Consider the following 17,874-nt stretch of genomic DNA (forward strand, 5'->3'; position numbering starts at 1 on the left):
TGTGATGTCATGTTGGCAAGTGTGGGCAGAGCTCTTGTTAGGAAATCCAAGCTCCCTTGCTTGAGGGTTCCTGTTTTAAAATTAGAATTAGCTAGCAAAACACTTTTCTTTTCAAAGGTCAGCTAGGGATAAAAGACCAATCAGGTTCTCAACAACTTCGGGTTTGGGGACGACTGAAATATCGTATCTTTATTCTCCTGCTGAATACTTTGGAGGGCTTGGAATCGGGATGATAGTCCTCAGTCCTCACTACACCATGAAGAGTCCCCCTCATCTTTAGATAGATCAATCAGCAATATTCTCTCCGTCGTCTCCATTTACACCCAATGAACTTCAACCAGTCCAACCATGGATTTTGACCTTTTTATCCCTTTTTTTCGCTCTGGGACATTCATACCAAGAAAGTATGATAGCTTTCAGAGAGCGCTAATGCATTGGTTTATATTAAATTTTCTTATTAATATTATTCAATAGTAATATAATTGATTTTCTTCGTAAATGTTGTATTATAATCTTAGCACAATACAAATACTAAACTAAATAGCACATTAAATTCTGTTATTAACAATTTACATTTCCATCCTGTCAGAATTTGGTACTCATAGTTTTCTTCCCTTCTGTTAGTAGATACTTTGATTTTGTCAATAAATTTTAAACAGAATTGATCTTGTGACCCTCTACGTGTAAGCCAAGTAAATTGGTAATAATAACATAGATTTTTTCACCCGATATTTTTGTTCTTTAGGGATTCAATTCTTTCAGTCCGACTTCTTCATGAGACTCAACAGCACCCCAGCACTGAGACTAGTTGCTACAAAACCCAATGAAACCTCAGTTGACACATGGTACCCTGCAAAAAAGTGAGACACGTCAAATATTTGTACTGCAAAAATATATATAAATATAAAATAAAATATTAGGGAGAAAATATAAAGTTTTTTTTTTTCATTTTTATTCCCTTTTGTTCCTTCTACTAATTTTTTCCTTCTTTTTTGGCTAGGGAGGAAGGGAATATGCAATACTATAGTTGGAAGATACCCACCAAAGAAATCCAAGATCATCTTGCACCCGATAAAGCCCAGAACAATAGAAATGGCAGGCTGAAAGGGACAAAGAAAATACTTGGTTGCAAATCCAAAATCAACCATATAAAGATATTATAAAGACAGCTGTCCAGGGGGAAAAAGATATGAAAGAGACATTAGCATCATATGACATTTATACATTAAAACACCAAGAATTTCAGCAAGATGAGCAAAAAAACACAAAAAAATAAGAAAGAAAACACTTCAATACAACAAGATAGAGCAAAGATGTAAACCGTATAGTCAGGCAGATTCTACTAGAATGACCTAGTTCTAATAACTGATGCATGAACTTTCACAAAGTGTCTGAAGTTTGAATTGACTTTCAGAGGAAAATGGTTGGTGATACTTGTAATTGAATATTGTAGAATCTAAAACATTGAAGGGGCCATGCCCATCAAGAATTATCCCAGAAAATAATGTCATGATCTATGACTTCCCAGCCATGGCAAAGAGAGATGATACTAGGTTGAAATCTTAGCATAAAGTACACCATTTCTGAAAGCTGTATGAAATATTTTAAGTATAAACAGCACCGAAAAGAAGCATCATATAACAAGACGAGTCATGAAACATCATACCCAAGATAGTAATTTCAACCTGGTTCTACAATGGGCATAAAATGCCTTACCGAAGTATGCATTTTATAAACAGGAAAAGAAAGGACCAATTAATCAGAAGTGAGAACTTATCGAGTAAAGCAATGCTAAATGTTATATAAATTCATGCAGAAAAGGACAGTTCAGTCACCTGTAAATACTCCAACTCTGACATACTTTCAGAAATAAGAGTGTATAGTGACCTTAAACCTGTATCAGAGGGTAATATGATCAAATCCAAGTGTACTCTTTTAATCTTTTTAAGGTTTAGAGGACAAAGCAAATATAACAAGAATTAAATTTTGTGAAGCATTGTTAAGACTGTCTCTTGTTCTTACAAATGGCACCTTGATAGCATAACAGAATGCGTAGAAAGTATTCAAAACAAAAATTAAATACCAAAGCCAAAAATATGGAACCAAACTCCACTTGACTTGGCTAAGACTCGGCCAATCATTTTGGATGGCTAAATATATGTGTTGCCCCCATTGAATAAATAGTCACCTTCCACAGTTAAGATGAGCTTGGCCAACATTTATCTCCACCATTGAAATAAAGAATCGGCATTAATATTCAAGATGGGTCTGATCAACATATTCATGAGTGCTGCCAACCAGCCACTGTTATATGGACACAAACAACAGAAATCAGAATCTGATGCATCTCAGAATCTGACTTGGCCCAATGAAGAAACCAAGACTCACAGGCATATCTATAGAAAAAGTTAAAAATAGGCTTGCATTTCAAGTAGCAGGACATAGTTATGGTACTAATCTGTTTAGGGCTGGGATACATGGTTAATAAATTGCTTTAAATCTCACGATCACTAATTCCAATGTTCTATTCTTCTAGAAATTGTGTCTCCACATCCAGTGCTTTGTGCTTCTCAGCACATCTTATTGGACAGTTAAATAGAAAGGTGCTGAAATAAAGATCTGTAAAAGAAAAGAATATTTTTTGAAGAAGAAGAAGAGAAGAAAGGAGAAAAGGAAGAGAAGAGATTTGAGAGAGAAAAGAGAGCAATAATGATGGCCGCCCTCTTCACTATTATTTATAGTCTAAAATAATAAAGAGTACAAAGACCATTATGCCCTTATAGGGCGGCTAACACATAAAACAGCATAAAACAACTAAAATAACTGTTCAAAAAGGACCCAACAAAAGTGTTGTGGTCCCCACTTCCTATCTAAACAATAAATATCAAAAACTACCACTATAGACTACACAATGTGTCTAAAACCTCAACACTCCCCCCTCAAGTTGGGAGTAAATGTCACACATTCCCAACTTGCGTATATTGTATTCAAGCTTGTTCTTTGCAACCCCTTTGGTGAAGACATCAGCCAATTGTAGTTCAGAGGAGACATAAGGCAAGCAGACTTCTCCAGTTATCACCCTTTGGATCGTAGGGAATATTGATTGGATTGTAGGGATTGCAAACTTCACTCTTATGAAGTGCCTATCAACCTCAATGTGTTTAGTCCTGTCATGCTGAATTGGATTGTAGGGAATATTGATTGCAGCGTGGTTGTCACAATATAACATCATGGACTCCTCAACTTTTATTCCAATCTCACTCAGTAGAGATCTCACCCAAAGTAGTTCTGAAACACCATGAGCCATAGATCTATATCCAGCCTCTGCACTTGATGTAGCCACAACTGACTATTTTTACTCTTTCATGAGACCAAGTTTCCTCCCACAAAGGTGCATACCCCTGATGTAGATCTCCTGTCACCTAAGCAACCTGCCCAATCTGCATCTGTGTGGGAATCCAACTTTAAATTTTCATGGTCTGAGAAAAGAATCCCTCTGCCATGATGCTTCTTCAAGTATGCAAGTATCCTCTCAATGGCCTAGTGATGAACTCAAGGAGCATGCATATACTGGCTCACAACACTAACAGCATAGGAGATGTCTAGACGTGTCATACATAAATATAGTAGCCGGCCTACCATCCTCTGATATCTTCCTACATCCTTAACCAATTCAACATCCAAAGCATTAATTCTATGGTTTGAACCAATAGGAGTATCAGCTGGTTTAGTCCCTAGCTTCCCAGTTTCCTGTAGTAAATCCAACACATACTTCCTCTAAGAGATGAAAATCCAATACTTGGACCTTGCAACCTCAATCCCCAAAAAGTATTTCAGTTCAACTAGATCCTTGATCTCAAACTCTTACTGTGGTGACTTCTTGAGTGCATCAATCTCCTTCAGATCATTTCCTGTAACAACTATATCATCTACATATACAATCAATACTAACAAGAGTGTCTCTCTCCTTTTTACAAAGAGAGTATGGTCGGATTAAGTTTGTGTGTACCCAAAACGGATAAGTGCTCCTCTAAACCTGTCAAACCAGGCCCTAGGTGACTATTTCAAACCATATAGTGATTTCTTCAGCCTGTAAACTTTTCCCTTACCAACATTCTCATAAAAACCAACTGGAATGTCCATATATACCTCCTCCTGCAGATCACCATTAAGGGCAACCTTTTTAACATCAAGTTGGAATAGAGACCATGAATAGGTAGCTGTTAGGGACAAGAGAATCCAAACTGAGCTCATCTTAGCAACTAGTGCAAAAGTCTCCAAGTAATCAATACCATAGGTCTGTGTATACCCTTTTGCAACCAACCTTGCCTTGTACCTCTCTATGATGCTATCAGCCTTGTACTTCATGGTGAACACCCACCTGCATCCGATTGTCTCTTTGTTTGTAGGAAGATCAACTATTTCCCATGTTTGATTTTTAACCAAGGCTTCCATTTCTTCTTGCATAGTTAGTTTCCACTCAGGTCTGGAGAAAGCATCACTAGTATAAGAATGGCAACAGGGCAGGTTCAAGGCGGGGATCATATTCCCCGTCCTTGACCCTGATTCTAAAATTAACCCCCATCCCCATCCTCGATCACTATGGGTGATAAGATTTGTCCTCCATCCCCAATCCCCAACGGGGATGGGTTCCCCGTGGGGACACGAATCCCCGAAATTTTTTTAGACAATAGTATTTTTTGGAAAATAAATTTACTTAAAATAAATAAAAAAATTAAATTATAAATAATGTTTTAAATATGTTTTGATATATAGAAATAATATAATAATATATTTAATATAAATAACATTTAATATATATAATCAGGAGCGGGGCGGGGCGAGGACTTCAATCCCCATCCCTGACCCCGACCCCGATCGGGGATTCCTATTAATCCTTGTTCCCATCCCCGACCCCATAGGGTCGGGGAAGTTAGGTCCCCGTCGGGGATGGGGAAAATTTCCATCACTACCTAGGTATAGACATATAGAATCTAAGGAAGAAAGGAAAGCACGGTAGGAGGGTGATAAGGCACTGTAGGAGAGATGGTGTGAAATGCAATGGGTTGTACGCTTTCTCTTCCCTTTGCGAAGTGCAATGGGAAGATCAAGATCGAAGGGATCAGTTGCCACAAGTTGGTCGCCCTCTTCACTATTATTTATAGTCTAAAATAATAAAGAGTACAAAGACCAATATGCCCTTATAGGGTAGCTAACACATAAAATAGCATAAAACAATTATAATAACTGCTCAAAAAGGACCCAACAAGAGTGTTGTGGTCCCCACTTCCTACCTAAACCATGGTTTTCAAAACCGGATCAGACCGGATGGTCGGACCAGAAAAACCGGGAACCAATCAGGTGGTCGGTTCCGTTTTACCCCAAAACGGTTAATTTGCCCAAAAACGTTGATTTGGTTAACAAACCGCTGACCCAGGTGGTCAAACCGTTTGAACCGTTCAACGGTTTTGGTCATTTTTTTATTTTTTGTCAGAATGGGCCCTCCATTCGATTCAAACAGTCGGACCGTTCAACCTGAGAACCGAAACCCTAACCGGTTCATTGTCCAGTTAGGTTTTAAAAACCTTGATCTAAATAAATAATCAAAAACTACCACTATAGACTACACAATTTGTCTAAAACCTCAACATAATCCAATCTAATTGCAATACCAAATATTAGATATACTATTATATATTTCTTCTTGTACATATTAGTTAAAGAAATACCTATAAACAATTGTGATCATAAAGGCAATAATGACAAAACAACAAAAAGAAAAAAGAAAATCACCCAACTCCAAGATTAGGAACCAAGCCAAACATATTCAAATACATATAATTTGTGCCAAAGAGGGTTGGGTAATTATTTAAGACAAAAACACAAAGCCTTATAAGATGGAGGAGGAACTACCTAAAATGGCAAAGATATTTGAAGTGAAGACCACAAACGGATCTCGTGTAACACCAAAAACTGCCGGTATTGAGTCAACCTACAAGAAACAAAAAATATCTTAAATTTTTTAATTCAACTTCAACCAGAGAGTTGTTTTCTAGGAAAGGAAAAGAGAAAAATTAACACAAATCAAAAGAACTAACAGCAAAGGCAATATCGCTGAGCTCAATAACGGCTACTGTAAGGAGTAGAGGTGTTGCCTGCCAAAAAAAAATTGAAGGCCACTGGAAATCAAGCAATAGTGATATAACATAGTAATAATGATACTTATATTTTCACTAGCTAAACATATGGTATGCAGATGGGCATTATTGGAGTGTACGTCTTTTCTTTTTCTTTTTCTTTCTTTGTTTTTTTTTTTTTTTTTTATGGGGGGGGGGGGGGGGGGGGTTAAACATACATCATATATATATAGACCTGTTCATGTATTCAGTTTGGTGGACGAAGGGTTTTGGTAAAATCAGTTAAACGTGAGAAGCTGAGAATGAAGATGAGGTGTTAGAATTTTAAAAACTGAACATGTAGCCTTATTAACAACTTGCCTTCCATACACCATCTTGAAGAGTGACAAACTGATTGCCATCGTAACCAGCTGTAAATGAAGAAAAAGTTGGAGGAGAAACATTAAAGATCTTCAATGATAAATACTAGCAACTGCAGCAGAAACTAGGCATAATAGCTCAGCTAAAGACCTTTATTTTTTTAAAGAAAGTAGCTAATTATATTAAAATAAAGAAGCAGAAGAGAAATACATGAGAAGATATACAACTCAAAGGAGTAGGAAGGCCTGCAGAAATTAGCCAGTAGAGAACTATCACAATTCACAATACATTACATCCAAAAGAGCACCAGATTTAGCTAACCCGTCAGCAATAGAGTTTTGAATTCAAAATCTCTAGCTTCAGTCAAGAAATGAGTCAGCCTCCAAGGACCACTATCCTTCACTCCCAACCATTTTATAGTATTTGCTGAATCACCTTCTATGGTTAAAAAATAGATACCCAGGTCATTAGCAAAGCACAGCCCCATTAGGGCAGCAAGCACTTCAGCGGTTAAGCCTAATCAGCTTCCCCAATTGGTCCACTGAAAGTCCAGTAGACAATGCCATCACTCCCCTGAACCACTCCACCAATACCAGCCTTGCCTGGATTGCCCAAGGAGCATCCATCAAAGTTTAACCTCATTCTCAGAAGGCAGTCCCAATTGACTCCATCATACACTTTCTTGAGATCGAGCTTAATTACCACACCTGGAGCTCCCTTTTGTCTTCTATCATCAACACATTTGTTGGCCACTAAGATGCTATTGGTAATCTGCCTTCCTCTTACAAAGAAGAGGAGACAAGACATTAGCCACTAATTTATAGATACTTCCCACTAAACCAATGGACCTGAAGCTTTTAACCTCCAAAATACCTTCTTTTTAGGGATGAAGATAATAAAAGTAGAGTTGTTACCTTTATTCACAATGGTTAAATGGTAAATGTCTCTAAAAACCTCCAGAAGGTCCTGCTTGATGGTATCTTAACAGAGCTGGTAGAACAACAAAGGAAAACCATCTGACCCAGGAGCTCTATCCCCACCCATGCTCATAACTTCTTCCTTAGTTTCAAATTCCTCGAATTCTTTTTCCAACTAAGAACTCACCTCTTCTGACAAAAAGGGACTGTCATAAAAATTAATCGATGGTCTTGGGTGTCTATCCACTCCTTGAAGTACCTTAAGATAGCATCAGTGATCCCCTCAAGACTTTCCACCTTGAACTTAGCACCTTGGGTGTCTATCCACTCCTAGCAAAAATAGGGGCTTTCTGTTGCTAAGTGTTTCATGGGAAGGCTAACACCATAGACTGTTTGCATAAAAAGAAGACCTTTCCCTATGTGTTTCTCCAAATTGGTGCATTCTCTGTAAATCCAATGGAAAAAGTGTTACTACTTACTAATCTCCTGTCCTTTTGCTACAGATATATGGGAATAGTTTTTCGCTTCGTTTGGGTCATAGTTGTCAAGGCGATGCCCAGGCAGGCGCCCACCTAAGATACATGTTTTTACTTAAAAAAAATATGGAGGCTCGCCTCACCTAATCGCCAAGCAGTTTTCTATAGCGTGTTATAAAAAACTTTTATATTCTTAATTTTTTGAGGTTATAATTATAAAATAGACATTTTTAAACTAAAATATTCATTTCGTATGTTTATATGCTAATTTCTTTTTATTATTTTCTTATTTGTTAGGGTTTAATCAACACAAACATTGCTAAATGCTGTATTGAACCCTCAAAGACTTCAAAACCTGAACCAATAAGTAAGGAAGAACATAAAATGTTGTCCAATCAACACATTTTCTTCCTTTTCATTACTAATTTTGTGTGTTTATATACTTTTTCTTCTTCCACCATTTCTTTTCTTCTTTTCCTATAACAGAAATAGGGGCTCAGCCCCTATATTTTTTGAATTTTCTTTTCTTTCTTCTTTTTCTTCTCAGGAATATGTTGGAATATGTTGGTTTTCTATACTTTAACATGAAGTTTATACTTTTCTTATGAAAATTATGGATATTTGTTAAATATGATTATGGAACCTAGGGAACTACCCTAGGATACATGTTTTTACTTAAAAAAATCCATCGCCTAGGCGACTAAGCGACAAGACGCCTCCTGTCACTTAGACACGCCTTGGTGCCTTGAAAACTATGGTTTGGGTGCAAGTGAAATATGCCAACGAAGGTGCACAAGTTTTTCGATCCTTCTACTGTTTGGTCTAAGAGAAGGGGAAGAATTACGTGGAGATGTGTGAGAGCAGCATTAGTTTGGACCCTATAAGAAGAGAGGAATGCTAGGATCTTTTCAAAGAGGGAGAGAAGCAAAGAAGCAAGAAGAGAATGTGTAATGGTCAGGGTAATACACTAGATTAGAACTTTGGACTCTTTCTCACAGTTCTCCTTTTATTGTATATGGTGGAGAAATTGGAAGGCAGTGGCTGGAAGTTCACCCAAAAAGGAAAGAGCTAGCATTGGATGCCTCCTGTTGAAGGCTAGGTGAAGTTACATTTTGATGGGAGTAGTCCAGGACCTCCAGGCAACCCAAGTCCCTCTTGAATAGGAGGGGTGATGAGAGATGGAGGACACATCATAACCTTATCTTCTGGTCTAGTGGAAGTAGGTGATTCCATTACAGTTGAATTGCTTACTGCACTACAAGGACTACAGATTGCATATGACCTGAATATGGTAAATGTGGACATTGTGGGGACTTAAAATTGGTGGTAGGAGGGCTAAGGGAACTAGAGTCTGTATTATGGTGTTTTAGGGATGAGATGATGAAATTTAAATGGTTTACCATAATTTAGGGATGAGATGAAGAATTTAAATGGTTTATCATATCTGAGGATACATTGGGTGAAGAGATCAGCAAATGGGATGGTGATGCTAGGGGTGAATAAAAATCAGTTATATTGGGCTCAATTGCAATTATTTTATTTTTTATGAAGAGAGGCAGCATCTTGTGCCTCTCTAAGGGATGCTTGTACTGCTTATATTTGCTATTTTAATAAAATTTCACTTATAAAAAAATCTGCAAGGAGGCACTACAAACAATCAATACCACAAAGCCTTATATGTCCAAGAGTGACCAATAACATGTCAACCTTATTTAATAAGAAAAGAGAGTACCATCATAGGTAGTATGCAGTAATATTTCCTTCCAATACATATCTAGAGAAGTCAAAGTTTTGACCATATTGATCGATAATAGATCTTTAAAAGTATATTCCCAACCAAGCAAATGGTTTGACATAGAAAAAGGAAAGCAAAATAGGAGATAGAAGGTTACAGGTGACAGGGATAAATTTCTGGCATGTCTTCACAACAAAGTTGTTGGACAAATCATCCTCTTCCTCTTCTCCAGTAAAAAGCTAATACAGAATAAGCCACGTCAATAAATTGTACTAGGAAACAATTGAGCAATCTACAAATAAAAAGAGGATCACAACAATTTCTGAGATACAACCAGACAGTTGCATTTCACAAAGAAAATACAGTTCAACCATCCCCCCTAACCATGTGTGTACACAAGAACAGAAGTACCCATTAGTGGCACAAACTTCCATGAACTACTTGTGCCCTACAGGAACGACTTCATATAATTTCAGTAGAATATGTACCTTTTTTTCCAAGCAAATAGATATTGAAATAAGATAAACTAGAAAAAAGAAGTATATAGATCAAAAAGGAGGTCTACCAGAATTTCAGAAGCCAACACTCAGCTCAACTAACATGGCCATCAAACTGAATTGACTCATGAAACTTTGTTGAGTTGCATAGAATCTAGTCAAGCCAGCTTAGCCAAGGTCTGGTTGAGTTGTCAAATTAAAACTATGGCATGTAGACCTTACACAATCTAGAATATACTACTCTTTATACCCAATAGCGGACACCATCTATAACAAGAATTCACCCTTTTACACCCCATCAATTTCTTTAAAATCAGACCCAAATTAGAAAAGAACAAATATCAGCACATCTACCGATAAAAATATAAGCACACGAGTATTCTTCTATATCTCTGTTTTTTAATTAGTAATAGATCAAGAAAATAGGTTTGAGGCTAGTGACATAGCTTTCCTAAGGACATGACAAAAGTGTCCATAGGCCCTCTCCTGGTTGCTTTCAGCAAGTCACCGTTTGGAATTACCTTCCACTTCCAAGTTGGTACAGACTAGAGTAGATAGCATTCTCAGACCATGAAGAAACATTAACAACTTAGCATCAATAGAACTCCCTTTACCATTGGATCCTGAATAGATAGTAATATTCTCCTTCAAACTATGTTACCCAGATATGGCAAGGACACAGCTGAAAGCATCTCCAGCCCTAGAAGTCCAGGTTTCCTGCAGAACAGCCACAGTATTCAGTCTAGCAGAATCCTGAGTAGAAGGATATCACATATGAATGGGCACATATTTTCTAGTTGATGGGATTGTCAATGGGTCAGATCTGGGCCAGGTCAGGGTAAACCCAGTACAGAACCCACAAAAAAAGTGCTGAAGCTCTGGGCAAAAAAATTGCCTTGATCAGAAAACTGGAAGTGTTTTATTAGGGGAAGGGGAGGATTTTAAAGTGAAAGAATACCTTGGAATAATAAACACTAGAAGGTAAAGAAAAGAAGGAGCAACCAGTTGGTGAATGCCTTTAAAATTCCCATGCAGGAGAAGACTATATTTTAGGAACAGGAAATGGAATATCTGAATGTTCAAGCTAATTGGGAACCACCAATTCTTTCTACTGGAGGAATTCATTAGAGGCAGCATATCCCAGAGTGTAGAGGAAGATTTCACCAAGGTTTTGGCTAATGCTTCTCATTGGGAGAATATCTCTGATTCAACCATGAGAGCAAAAGAGGAGAGAGAAAGAGGTAAAGGTACTATTTCTAGTGGTAGAGGTTGAAGAGAAAGCAAAACCCATCTTTGAAGTCTTTTTTTCTGATTCAATTGAGGAAAGGGTTTTTAGGTCAAGACAGGGAGAGTTGGCTACAAAGATGGCAGCAGTTTTATTGGGCTAAGGAGACAAGGTTGTTATGAGTTTTGAGTTTATGAGGTAGGTTGGTTGGAGTGTCCCACTTTTTTGATTCCTCTAGAATTTTTTTATACGTGGGTCTCAATGATAAAGATTTTAACAATGGGCCAAGAAATGGTCCTATAAAGTTTATCAATACAAAATATATTTCACAACAAAACTAAATGTCTCCAAAAAACTATCCTCATAACCAGCCTAATAATACATTCCCTTAAACTGGATACTTATGCCCAATGATGTCATAATTGAAATGTTTGGAAGTTTCAACTTTCAACTCAACAGTCATCCTGTTCTTCATTTACTCATTGCTGCTTGTACATTTTACCTATGAATCAAAATTTTGTATTGTAAATAAGAAGATCTCTAGCAGAGAAACTTCCGCGTTCATCAGACTTCCCATGGTTTAATATCCTTAAGCAGGAGAATTTCTGAAGACTTGATTGCTCATTCAACTTAGGAACCTGTCATGTCCAGTTCCTCAGCTGGATGGAACCAAGTCAAGGGAAAACTTTTCAGTTTCATAAAAGGCATATAGTTGATAAGCCATTAGGACATTTTTTTTATGAATGAAGATAATTTTATTAAACCAGAAAAATTAAAGCATTACAGGATACCCATGGAGAGGCACGAGATGTTACCTCTCCTATCAAAGTATTACATCAAGCTAAAACAGAAATAAAAATTACAGTGCAGCCCAAAATAAATGTTCCTTTGAGGCCCCTTGCTTAGCTAACCGCTATTAGGGCAATTTTTCTAAAACTCGAAACATCAACAGTTGCAGAGCTTTCATATGCAAAGTTCGGAGTATATTACTCTGATAACAACAAATTTTGCAACAAGAGAGCTGATTCCTTAGTCAGGGCCCAGGATAAGACTTGACCCTTCCTGAGTATCCTATATTGGATATTTGGATATATAGTGGAACTGCAGGGGATCATCCTTGAAGGTTATATTTTCTTTTTGTCCTTGTTTTCTTCTTGTACCTTGCTGCCTGCATTCTTTCTCTTCTCTCCATTAATAATGAATTTCATTTGATCTGGTTACCAAAAACCTTTAAGTTCATTAAAACTTATCCAATGAAGGAGTTTTCACAATGTGTAACAGGAAAGCTGTATTACGATTTTTTCTAACTTATTCATTAAAACCACCAACAGAATACGTTTCACAACTTGCAAGCCAAAAATAAGAGGATAATTGAAATATATCTTCATGTTTAACTATGAACATAAAAGAGAAACTGCACCTTGAATGATGAGTACAGTAGAATTGATGCCAGTAGTAGGTTCACAGCCTCAAACCTCTAGATAACAACACAATAAGTTACCCAAAGAAATGAGAAACATACAATTAAAAGAAGAAAAACATGACGTATGCATCAAAAAGTAGATTAACAACCTGAATGGTGGCAGTTCCAAGAAGAATGATTGATAAACGAAATATAACTGCACCAGCAATGCCATACGAGAGCACCCGACTCTGTATTTCACCATAACAAAAAGTTCAATGACACATAACAAGAAATTCAATGACAAGGATTGGGATAGGATGAGATTTATCACTTAGAAAAAAAAATAATGGTTTTCTATGTAATTAAGAAAGCAAAGAATCCATAACCAGAACCTGAAGAGATAAAATGAGGGTATCAAACTTCATTATGATTTAAGAAAGTAAAACATGAAACCACATGCCACTCAGCACCTGATACATAATTGGTACTTTGAAGTACTTGAAAATCAGAACAAAGACGAAGAGATTGTCTACTGACAAACTTTGCTCCAGCAGATACCTGAAAATATAATAAAACAATATATTTGCTATTGATAATAGAGTAACACAGAAGAAACAACATCCATTTGAAGTCAAGGGAGACAAAACCAACAAGCATAACATTGTGAGAATGGAGTTGGATAATGACATCAGAACTTAAATCAAGTAATAAAGGGGCATTACCCAATCTTTGTCTTGGCTATGCAAGGTTTTGGGAGGGGTCAACTGGATATGGACCTAACCATTGGAATTTTTGCACAAAGTGACTGTTCTCAGACTTGAACCCACATTCTCATGCTTGTCAACCAGACATTTTATCGTTACACCAAGCAATAGCCCCTAACTTATGTCCAGTAAGCCCTTATATAAATTAAATGTATTATAAGCAACAAACTAATCATGGAGAATATGGTGAGGAAGAAAGTCCTTAAAATATTCAAAATATTTTCAATGATGATCGAAACCAAACAATATTGATTTCATAGCGTAAGCTAAGTATTTATTGATGTCAGACAAGCAAAGAGGGAAAAAATGAATAGAAAAAAGAAACAGATGTGCAGCAGTAACCATCAAGAGTACATAAGTATTGAAATTTGACATGTTACCACCAGACATTTAGGTCCATTTAAGAGAGACCAAACAAAACTTTCAGTGGCGATGCTTTATGAATCAGAATGTTGTGCAATATCAGCAAATAATGCATCATCAAAATGAGTGTACTATAGAGGGATGGAAACTACAAGGGAATAACTAGAAATGGATGTAATCAAGGGATAGAAAAAACTCAAGGGATAAAGGGATAGAAACTAGCAGCAAAGAAAAGGCAAAAGAAAGTAGAATGAAATGGTTTGTCCATGTCAGGTGAAGACTAACAAATTTATCAATGAGAAATGGTTCTGTGTAAGTAAGAGAAAGGGTAGAATTGAATTTGCTTCAAGAAATGAAAAAGTGCAACTAACCTCGATATTAAGGGGCCAAATGCTTCTACGAATAACCAAATGTAAAATTGGCACAAGGAAATAGTTGCTAAAATAATATGATCTACCATATGACCTAAATGTTTTGATTTCCTGGAAAGATCTTACAATTAATGATTGACTCTTACTATTCAATTTGTGAATCTTATGATTTATCCAATTCATGTAATTCATATCAACTTGCCCAAGAATAGTCCCTTTCACAAAGAAATTGAGCTGAAAGAACCTCCCACAAAAGTCAGATTTCAGAATCTGATAAAGACAAGTAAAATTATGCCTCCAAATACAAAATCTTCTTTCATTTACTACAATCATTCCAAGACTTACAATAAAAAATGCTAAAATGTTTGTCTTTACTTTCTTTAAATTTTTATCATAAGTGGCAAATCACAAGTGTCATTTATCAAAAAAAAAAATCACAAGTGTCCATGAGAAAAAGCCCAAGCAGTAGACAACATCAATGTTTAGCTTAGAACTCAGGAAAACACCAAAAGAAAAGCCACATACACTAGTAGCTTTTTTTTTATTCGCAGAAATGATAGCGAGTTAATCACATGCATAGAATAATTTTCCCTTGTTTTCAACGTGGACTCCTGGCAGCTGGTCAATTCTCCGAAGGTTCAGAGATGGCGACGGGGAAGAGAGGGGACATGAGGAATAGAGAGGAAGAGAAGAGAGGAGAGAATGGGAGTTGCCTTTCTCTCAGAAACCATAGGTCAATGTTGTATTCTGTTGTCTCTCAGGGAAGAATTGCTCTCCCATTTTTATAGAGAGAATTAAGGCTATCAAGGAAGGAGTTCTTTTCTATTAGGAAAGAGGATCCCTCCTGTTAGGAAAGGAGATATTTTCTTTTGTTTGACTATTAAGGGATCATTATTAGATAATCATATCTCTTCTGGATTCTCTCCGTATGTAATCCTATTATACTGACATGACGTGGGTGACGTCATCGTTTGGCAGGTGTACTTTCATTAAACCCGCATGTGTAATTTAAAGACGCACGTGTAACCAGCATTTATTCCCGATCTACTGTAATTTTGTAGCTCTGTAATGGTGTCAGGCTCATCAAAACTCCATGCGTGTTCGGGGTTCATCATAAATCCGTGTTTGTCCAGGGTTCATCGCAAACCCGCGCATGTCTTAACTTTATCGCAAATTCGCGCTAGCCGATGTTCATCGCAATCACAGATCTGCGATAAACTCATCACAAACGTGCGATGAGTTATGGATTCACCGCAGGCGTCCATGTAGCGTTGGTTTGACACCCGCTATACTTTGATGGTCTTAGCGACCACTACGTACCTACACCCCTAGTAAGGTTGGCACATGCCCCCAATACAGTTGTTCCCTGTTCACCTTTTGTGTTTCCATGGTGTTAGCGATCATGTCAAGTTTCAACTATTGGTTCAACAACTTGTATTTTTATTCCTAACATACAATATTTTTCACAATTTGGACCAAAAGGTTCCTATGTAGTTATGCCTCTTTTTGGATGGAGTTACTTCAGTAAATTTACGTTTTCCACAGGTCATGGTCCTAATATAATTTGATATCTTTGGTAATGATGTAACCAGATGAGAGCATGTATGTTTATTCCCCCCCCCCCCCATGCATCACCTTCACTTTGTTCTAAAGGTAGAGGTTGAAGAAGTGACCTCTGAACAGGTAACATCTAAATCACAGTATAAGTTTATGCCCTCTTCATACCCGGCAAAAAACTCAGATGCCTTTCCAACTCCATCTTTAAAGCCCAAACCAACACCAAATACCACTGCTGTGCAAACCTGCAAGATGAAGTATGCCATATATTTTAATAAAAGACCAACAGAAATCAAGGCATCAGGATAGTTACCAATAATTATTAACTAAGAAGCACCCACACATAATGCAACAGTTCTTATGGATGACACATAATCAGGGTCACGCTCCTGAATTTCTCCTGGAGTTCCAGCAGAGGAGATGGAGTGGGAGGCATTGTCAGTATTGTCACTGTAATCATGTGCTTGATAACTGGTCCTTCCGGTTTCTTCTGCAGATCCATTTCACCATCATATTATATTCAGACAGACTATAGGGAATCTGCAGGATTCTGAAATGTTTCGTAGAGCTCTCTGACATGTATGAAGTAATTAGAATTAGATTACAGAAACATTTGCTGTATTTAGAAACAAGTAAGGCTTGAATCAACCAATCTGTATGTGCATTATATTAAACATACAGTAATGTTTACAAGGAACTCTGCATCTGCGCAAAACTAAACTAGTTGAAGAATATTATATTCATGATTATAAGCCCCTCTACATAAATTAGAAAAATAGGCAAATTTGTGTTCATAAACAACATACCATAGATGGATCCCTCACTACCAACAGTGAGACTAATGCACATCAAATTATGTATGTAAAATTACATGATACATACCACTAGTCTACTAAAAACTAAAGAAATTGAAAATAACTAGGCTAAGAAATTTGGATGCAGGGGGTCCCTAGTACGTTATACATAGATAGGAGTATCACTTTATCCGATTAGGTTGTTATTGCTCATTTACATTTTCCAACATAAATCGCACCCCTTTTTTGTGCTACCACTCCCGTTACTTTGGGTGTATCCATTTTATTCATTTGACAATGTAATTTTCTTGGTTGAGTGGTAAAATTGTCCAGGATAATATCATGAAAAGTGAAAATGCAATTTTCAGCTGTTAATGAACACTGCATCAGTGAGTGGTATGTGGACGAAATATCCACAAGAACTGTACTCATTGATAGAATATAATTTTTCTTTTTACTATGTGGAATATGGACTGAATATAAATCCTACCTACGACTAGTTGTTATGAATGTTCCACCCACGGAGAATTGCGCCTATAAAATCCATGATTTAGATTTAAAAAATAAATAAATAAATTCACCTGAAGCTGACGAAATTTCTTCTTGTTCAGTCCGTCTGGCGCAAGCAATTGGTGCGACACGAACTCGACGACGATACTCCACTGCAAATTTGAGAGAAATAGATAGAGAAGTTCGCAAGAATAACTAATACAAACCCAACAGGAAAAAAAAAAAAAACATAGACGAATGTTGATACCAGCACGGAAGACATCGTTCTGGTGTGTGAAGTGAACCAACGATCTAACCGAAGCTTTAATTGGTGAAGGAGGAGAAAGTCTATGAAGCCCTAGATCTAATTTCAGTCGAGATCCAACGCCATTGTGGACCACAGAAGTGAACCCCATGCTTACAACTGGAGAGGATCAATGTAAATGCCTCCTGCAGCTTCAGGTTCAGCTGAGGACGTCGAGCTCGCGATGTTTTCTTATCCTTCGCCCCTTCTCGAATGCAATGCAGTCTCGTATAAAAGAAATATCGAATCAACTTACACGTGGTTGCCACTTGCCACGGGTTCGAGTAGGAGCGAATGGCCATCGACCGCTAAAAAATAGCCACGTAACCGATTTCACTCTTGCTAATGAAGGGGCTTAATCCACCCTTCCCACAGATCTTAACTGCACCGTACAGTTGTGAACAGCGAACCGTGGGGCATTTTTTTTTAAACGAAACGATAGTAAAACTGGTAACTGAAACTGAATTAAAACCTATCGGT

General features: G+C 37.2%; 1 protein-coding gene across 5 annotated transcripts; it reads right to left on the bottom strand.

The window, feature by feature from the left end:
* Nucleotides 1-529: 529 nt before the first annotated feature.
* On the bottom strand, nt 530-17,609 carry PDE149 (integral membrane TerC family protein). Of its 5 annotated transcripts, none has more exons than XR_016107294.1 (14): nt 17,359-17,609; nt 17,183-17,263; nt 16,149-16,297; nt 15,976-16,052; nt 13,223-13,310; nt 12,920-13,000; nt 12,768-12,824; nt 9,783-9,864; nt 6,498-6,547; nt 6,099-6,155; nt 5,914-5,992; nt 1,836-1,894; nt 1,043-1,169; nt 530-850 (listed from the first exon to the last, which is right to left on the bottom strand). XR_016107294.1 is itself a non-coding variant. In XM_088970187.1 (14 exons), exons 1-14 carry the CDS (start codon nt 17,504-17,506, stop codon nt 759-761), a joined length of 1,155 nt encoding a protein of 384 aa, XP_088826313.1. In that variant the 5' UTR covers nt 17,507-17,609; the 3' UTR covers nt 530-758. The 5 variants fall into 5 exon arrangements, 4 of the variants coding, with proteins under 4 accessions (XP_088826313.1, XP_088826312.1, XP_088826315.1 ...); XM_088970187.1 differs by having other exon boundaries at nt 1,043-1,100; nt 16,149-16,294; XM_088970186.1 differs by having other exon boundaries at nt 1,043-1,100.
* Between the last annotated feature and the right edge of the window lie 265 nt (nt 17,610-17,874).

Source organism: Nelumbo lutea, chromosome 2, assembly GCF_056320005.1.
Source record: "Nelumbo lutea isolate HS-2025 chromosome 2, American lotus-T2T, whole genome shotgun sequence".
In the NCBI taxonomy this organism is placed as follows: Eukaryota; Viridiplantae; Streptophyta; class Magnoliopsida; order Proteales; family Nelumbonaceae; genus Nelumbo; species Nelumbo lutea.